The sequence below is a fragment of the Rhynchophorus ferrugineus genome, unplaced genomic scaffold (genome assembly GCF_030347505.1).
Source record: "Rhynchophorus ferrugineus isolate W39M unplaced genomic scaffold, kcgeb_rfMv2 rfM1, whole genome shotgun sequence".
NCBI classification, from domain to species: Eukaryota; Metazoa; Arthropoda; class Insecta; order Coleoptera; family Curculionidae; genus Rhynchophorus; species Rhynchophorus ferrugineus.
Genome location: NW_027472580.1, coordinates 54,626,582 through 54,634,466, shown reverse-complemented (window position 1 = coordinate 54,634,466; position 7,885 = coordinate 54,626,582). Strand labels below are relative to the sequence as shown.

General features: G+C 27.6%; 2 protein-coding genes across 2 annotated transcripts; one reads left to right on the top strand and one right to left on the bottom strand.

Annotated features, from left to right (window-relative positions):
* Window positions 1-1,193: 1,193 nt before the first annotated feature.
* On the top strand, window positions 1,194-3,275 carry LOC143198410 (uncharacterized). Its single transcript, XM_076407596.1, has 3 exons — window positions 1,194-1,423; window positions 1,481-1,972; window positions 2,057-3,275. The coding sequence occupies exons 1-3, from the start codon at window positions 1,298-1,300 to the stop codon at window positions 2,747-2,749; spliced, it is 1,311 nt and encodes a 436-aa protein (XP_076263711.1). The 5' UTR covers window positions 1,194-1,297; the 3' UTR covers window positions 2,750-3,275.
* A 652-nt stretch (window positions 3,276-3,927) lies between these two features.
* CHMP2B (Charged multivesicular body protein 2b) lies at window positions 3,928-5,049 on the bottom strand. Its single transcript, XM_076407609.1, has 5 exons — window positions 4,897-5,049; window positions 4,739-4,830; window positions 4,390-4,687; window positions 4,225-4,331; window positions 3,928-4,170 (listed from the first exon to the last, which is right to left on the bottom strand). The coding sequence occupies exons 1-5, from the start codon at window positions 4,934-4,936 to the stop codon at window positions 4,069-4,071; spliced, it is 639 nt and encodes a 212-aa protein (XP_076263724.1). The 5' UTR covers window positions 4,937-5,049; the 3' UTR covers window positions 3,928-4,068.
* Between the last annotated feature and the right edge of the window lie 2,836 nt (window positions 5,050-7,885).

The window sequence follows — 7,885 nt, the reverse complement described above, 5'->3', positions numbered from 1 at the left end:
TTTGAATTCTGACACTATACTTCAAATTCAGTAAAAAGCAGTTTGTAGCAATACCCATATGCAGTGGCTTATTCTAATTATTTTTCAGATAAGATTCAGCTTAAAATGTCAGAGTATTTAATGTTAATAAAATACTAAATATATATAGTAGTATAGTAGCAATTAGAATAAAAAATATAAATCACGTATATAATAATAAAACCAACCAATTATGAAATAGGGAATACTGTTAAATTAAATAATAAATCCTAAATTTAAAGAAGAGCATTTAACTTAAATAAAGTTTAAAATGTTTTATATATGTATCTACAAAGTAAATAAATATGAATACCTGATTTAGTGTAATACTGTAATCCTAGGAGGACAACTGAACATTTTTACACATTAGAACTAAACATACGAAATTTATCCATTCCTGACATCCATCAAAATCATGTATTATAAAAATACAGGATAAAAATATTTATAATCGGCAATATAAATTATGTTAAAACGAATATACTATTAACGGTCCTTATTCTTAAATTGGTTATCTAAATGACTTAAGATTAATGACAATATTACTTTAAAAAACTTACTTACCTGAAATGTTTTCAGTCAAAACACGACCCACCTTTCGCGCCTTCTTTCTTTAAATTCTTCTTTATTCTAATTTCCAAATCGAATAAGGAATATATACTAAACTTCAAATTGACAAAATTGCCGGCGATAAAAACTTTCAAAAACCCCGCTGCGGCTCGTCTAGAGCTGAGTTCCGCTGGACCAATTTCGAAACTGAGATTTGCGCGGACGTTGCCTTCCAATTTTATCACGCCTGGACTAATGCCAAATTTCTTATCCTAGATTTTAAAAAAATGTTAAAAAGAGGAAATTTGTATGTGCGTTAATATAAAAGTGATGCGTGGGGGCAATCCAAACAATATAAATTGTCAAATAAGATTTTAAAATCACAAAACTTTGATTTCACTCCAAAGTTATCTTCATTAGATTAACATAATTCTAAATGATTTCTTTACAGATGTTTAAATATTATTGTTTTTAATATTTTATATTTTCTGTGCATTACTCCTATTTAAAGTTAAAAAACTGCTTGCTCCCTTTTGCGCCACCTATTAAGCTGTATTGTAACTATGCAATTTTGCACAAATAGTTATCTGAAAAATTACTCTGAATGCATTGTCTTTTTCTAAAAAAAAGGTAAACAAAGACAGGTGGAGGAAGCCTTGAAGTTCAAACCGTCTTTTTGTGATAACCAAAAACGTAAACAAACAGGTTGTTAAATAATTGTTGATACGGAATGGCTTGTATTTTACCCACATTTTTAACTACTTTTGTGGTATGTGCCGTAGCATTTGAAGATTTTATATATGTTTATGGTAAGGATAATAGAGAAATGATGGAGCAAGGTAGAGCACAATACCAGGTAAGATTTCTTTAGTTAGATAATAGACATTTTTATAATTACTAACATATATTTAAGGTAATAAAAGAAAGGGGTACCTTACCGAAATATGGTCCATGTTGGAAAGCTGCTTTAGACGATCTCAATGAGGGTTGCCGTTATCTTTCTGAAGACACTCAAAGTGATATAGCTATGCGTATAACCAACTGTTTTCTGGAAATGTCTGGACATGAAACATATAATTGTGAACATGACAAGAAAGAAAATTTAAGAAGAATTTGTATTAATAGTATGACAGACAGAGCATTTAATGTTTATACAGAATTTTATACACATACACAAAATATTTGTTGGTTCCTAAGAGGTCAAATCTGGCATGAAACAATAGCAGAAAATACTTTAAAGGTGGGGAAACAATTAGAGTTATCAGCGAAAAAGCAGGAAGATTTGATTAAAATACAAAAAGAAAGTATTGAACTTCAAGAAAAAATGATGAAACAAGGAAGATATCTTGAAAATGTTCTTAAAGATGTTTATGTATCCACTCAATCCCACAAAGAAATTATAGAGGTAATTTTGGATATCATCTATATAGACATTTGACTATTTATATGGTTATGTCTTTATATGTATATTAACAAATTTATGTTTTAGATATTATCACGCAGTATTACCAATTTACAGTCTTGGATAGTTGGAGAAATATCATGGATTGATTCAATTATTTTTAATGTTTTTGCTATGTTTTTAATTTTTATGGTAACTTCATCAAGAAGAACAATATCTGTGAGGTTACCACTTTTTTTTCTACTCTTTTTAAATCTTTTAACAGAAAGGTTAATATGCTCTCTTTATACAAAGCATCAGGATAAACATGATACAAGGAACTTATATAGTAACCTTTATGATTTTGTTTGGTACTCAAGATATGCATTTACATTCTTAGGAGCTATTGTAATAGTATATAGTATTATTATGTTTAAAGATGTGGTGCAGTATAATATGACTCTGCTGAATACCATTCAGAAACAAAATTCCAAGATTTTGGAATCAGTTGAAAATATTAAATTATCTAAAATAGATTTAACAAAACCAAATGTAGATTATATTAAAGAAGATGGATATATTTCCCAGGATTCAACATACAAACCAAACTCCTTGTATAAAAATGGAAACTCACATCAATTCCAACATATACATTATGACCGAGAAGGTAGTGTGGATTCAGGACAAAGTAATGGTTTTCACAGTAACTTTGTTAAAAAACAATTTGAAGGTCAAAACAGAAAATACAATTTACGAAGTTTTAGTAGACATGGAACTCCAGATTCTGGGGTGGTACATTAAAATTGTAGTGAAAAATAATTTAAAAAATTATAGTATCTCAACTTACTGTCTTAGGTTAATAATTTTACAGAGTGCCTAAATATTACTGGATTGCTGTTTCTTAAAATATCATTTCTTTGTTTTTTGAGTTTTTATTTTTTAAACTCTGTTTATAATACTCATTGTGTGGCAACTCAATTATAAGACTGTCTTAATTATATTATTTATATATGTTAACTGGATCTATTTTTTTTTTGTATAGAATGACTTCAGATGTAATTTATTTTCATATGCTTATGCAAAATTTACATTTTTAAATTATTACGATTTCATAAAACGTGAATTTTTGTTTCATGCTTTATTACATAAATGATGATTTAAACCATAATTTAAAATGTACCTGTAGTAATATCCTTTTATAATATTGAAGGGGTTGAATCTATTACACCAAAACTAGATTTGTAGACTAGACCTAATAATATAACATTTGTAAGTTCCTTTTTTTTGTTTAGACCAAAAATAAATTTACTGATTTATTATACTGAAATAATTTATTTACTGAATTTCTTCAACCCTCGGTCTTATTAATTCATTGTTAGTCTTAAAGTGTACATGATTTTGAATTCTAGTATGCCTTTTAAAGCTTTATTCCTGTCTTCTACCTTCTTAAATATCTCATTAAGCTGTTTCCTTAGTGATATGAATTAAGTTTTGTCATTTGTGGGTATATACTTCATTTTACTCTTTTGTTTTAAATACCATTTAGAGAAATATGCATTCATGGTATCCATATTTTCTGCGATAGATTTTTCACCCTCTAAGCAAATTCTGTTCTGGTGTATAACCTTTATCATACTGAAACTAAACCCTTTTTGTTTCAAACATATCATACATACATGTTATTGGATAGAAGCAAAGACTGAAATCTACACCAGTTACTTGTATCAACCAGAAATATCTTATTCAAAATAGAATATATGCTAGTGATAGATCAATGAGTAAAACTTTAGTTTTATGTTTTTTCTGAATCCTGAATGTATACGAATTAAAAGATCAAATACTTATTCCTATTTCTTGTTCATTCAGTGATAGGTTGTACCATTTTACTGTTACACTTAAGTTATTATATACAGTATCAAGTAAGTAGTCTTTGAGTTATTACACACTTAGGCTTAACAATAATTTTATAGAAAACAGTATAACAGAAAATTATGAATTATATTATAACTATCAAGAAAAATAATTAAATTAAATTATAACAAAGGTAACATGTATAAATAGTGTTCTTTAAAATACAATAATTACATAATATTTATTATAAGTATATCAAATCACATATGTTAAGCTCTTAGTTTAGCTAATTGTGCTTCTATGTCTTCATCACTAAGTGCTGAATTTTTTCCACCAACTTTTCCAGACTCTGGTAAAGGTGCTCCAGACATCTGAATTATAAAAGCATGTAAAATTTGATATAAAGGAAGTTATAGATATCTTACCTTTCCACTAATTTCAATACCAATCTCATCTAAAACTTGTGTAACAATGTTATCACTTTCTTCTTCATCTCCTGATTCAGTTAAAATGTCATCTAAAGTATCATTAACTAAAAGTAATATACGTTAATACATAATGACAGTGTACTTATTATTATATCAATTTACTCATTTCGTCAGTCATTGCCATCTTCATATTTTCTTTGGAGAAAGCATTAACAGTAGCTGCAATTTGTTCAGGTTTCATCAATCTGTTCATATCTGACATAGTTTTGCCGGCTACACCCATAGATTCGGCAAGTTTCATATTAGCACCCATAGCCTTATTTTGAAATTGTACTCCTGTAACCTTACTACTAGCTGCATATGAACGAGTTTTCTGCTTACGTAATTGAACTAATTGTTTTGCTAAAATTCTACATCCTTCATTATTACCCTCTCGGGCTAATTTCTTAATCTCTTGTTCCTAAAAATAATATTTTATAATGTACACTATATACACTAAAATTATCATTACCAATTTTTTCTCTTCCCTTTCAAGCTTCAATCTATCCCTTTCTATATCTCTACCAACTTTTCTCAAAGCCCTATCAGTTTCCCTTTGTTCCTCTGAAATTTGAAAATTATATTTAAGTTTATAAGTTAAGTCTTTAATAATTCAATGTATTATATTACCTTTAGGATCAGGTTTAGACCAAAAATTTAGAAAAGACATTTTATAAAAAACTGGGATATTTACTATTTTTACAGGTGACTCATTATTGTTTGGTTGGTTAACTACAACATGTATATGAACAATATGACATTTCACATATATAATTTCGCCACTTTCAGTGATATGGCTCCATTGGAAGTTGGCTATTTTATATAAGAATTTTTTTTAAATAAAATGTGGATATATTTAAAAAAATCTATCACCCCGAGTGGAACTCTTTGGCTTAAAAATGTTTGGACTCCTTGAAAAAATGTTATGCTTTGATAATTTTTTTATATTTGAAATATAACAATATATTAAAATAAGAAATTGAAAAAAAATTAAAAATCAATATTTTCTAAAGAAGTCCAGAACAGCAATAGGCAACTTATCTATCACAGAATATATAAAATTTTATATATATTCCAAAAGGAACATTCCAAATACGAATTTAAAAGGATCATATAAGCACTATTGAAGAACAAAATTAAGTTCAGATTAAAGATCATTATAAATAGTATAAGATATACTAACATAAATAAGAAAACATAAAAACATAAAACATTTAGTATGTTAATATTTCTGGTGCTTTTGTTGAAAGATGTGTATCCACATTCTCATAACTAAACTAAACTAAACATAAAATTTCGATATACCCAAAGGATGCCGAAAAATCGCTATATCTATATTTATTGCAAAAAATATCTATAAAAAATATTTTCAAACAAATTAAATATATTTTTTAAACATTAGAATAACTATATATTTATTTTTAATAAACTTTTTAAATTTTTAAAAATAACTTAACTAAAGTTTACTACAATATATTTGCAAACAAATATGAATATTTTATTTTGCTCCCATATATTGATATTTTTTTAAAAATATCGAAATCGATTTATCCTTATTATTTAATATTGATATATCGGAATATCGATATTTTTCTTTTCGGCCGACACTTCTAATGTACTACAGAAAATGAAGAATCAGTTTCCTTCTCTGCTCAGAATCTGAGAGTTTTCCCAAACATGCCGAATTCCGCAAACACCTTTTTCAGATCCATGATATAAATGTTAACAAAACCAATCGTGATGATTTTGAAATTTGAAAAACACAGGATAACATAGAAGAACATTATTTTAGCACTAGTTGTCGCAGTGGTCTAAGATCCAAAGGGTATCATTTTATCATATCATACAAAAGGGTATTAGAAGTCACTATAAAGTTTGCTGAAATCTTAAGATTTTTCTGCATATATTATAGGGATTCATTTTTCAATTCGATCATGATTCAAATTTATCTTTTAGTATATGAATGGAAAACAACGATAATACAATGTGTTTTTGGACCGTTTGAATGTAGGGAAATATATTCTTAATCTTTTATTAAAAATACACATTTTGGTTATGTGTTTCATTATATATTTTAGGGTATGATTATATTAAGGTGTATGATGATTCCAAAAGTAATCATTTAAAATCTATAAGAAACTTTAATAAAATAAAACTCTCAGCTTTTATATGTAAGTCCAAGATAGCTTTCTATATGTTGTAGATAAAAATAATTTGGTGGCGGTTTACAATAGGAGACCCTGTAATGTATATATGGTTGCATAGATGTACGGTAGTTTAATTGCCTTTAGATATATATACTCTTTACATATTATATATATGAATGAACTACGAATGAAATAATGTTGTGTTTGTTTATTTTTTAATAGATAAAAGAGGTTTCAGATATGTATTAAATAGCATATTGAGATGAATATTCAAAAAATATGCAAGAAATGGAAAATAAGAAATTAGTTATTTTCCAAATTGAATGAACCTTCGAGAAAGTCTGTCCAAAAATCATTTACTTGACTTAATTGTCGATTACGATTTTATGGCGTTACGTTGTATCCAATTACGAACTTATTTTCATGTGCTTATTCTATAGATTCATACCTGTGAAGAGCAAGACTATTCTTTTCTAAATAGCATTAAAATAATTTGTATGTAAAAACATTTCAACACTACTGTGGTTTGACTGATAAGGCATTATATATTCCTAAGAGATAATAAGTTTGATTAGGTTTTATATTAATTTTATGGAAGCTAAACGGTAAAAAGCTTAAAAATATCTACTCCGATTCATAATATATAAATAATAAAATTAGGAAACTGTTCGCTACTACGTGTCGTAATCAAATCACAAAATTCTTATTATCAATATTTGAAACTTTTAAGTTTTGCGAAGTAGACTGAAGCTTACTCGGGTGTCCCACAAAGTCGTATGTCAAAGGTTATGAAATGTGAATGGGTTTTAAACACAGAAATTCTTAATTTACATTAAAATACCATTTTATTTTATGGCATGAAGAGGCGATTTGTTGAATACCGACACAAAACGACACTGAGGGTTCTTATCAATTACAAATCAAACTAAACCGACGTCGTCGACGTCTATTCTTAGAAATCTTACTCGTTACGCCATTCAATCTTAATACAACCACCTACATATGGTCCCTAAAGAAACGACCAAAGGGATATAGGTGGTCGTTGATTGATTAAAATAACCGTAGAAAGTCTCGACAATAGGTAAAGAGTGACAATAGGGAGTACACCCTAAAGATAATTCATACATTGTCCCCCACGGTTTTTCCGGGGGACAATGTACGAATATGGGTGTTCTCATTCTCAATTACTCTTGCTAGTAGCAGAGTAGCAGATACAGTTCAAATTATTCCTTGTTAATAGGAAGGAGACATACAATTAAATAAATGCGGTTAAATTGTTATCATGCATTATAAAATAATCTTTTAAGACATTTTCTTTGGCTAGAAAATCCACATTTATGTTCAAAAATAAATCAATATGTATGCATTTAAGATGAACATAATGAAAATTAAATATAATAATACTGCAGAATAAATGAAATACGATTTCAACAAAATTAAGAAAAGAAAATAAATAATATTAAATTGGATAC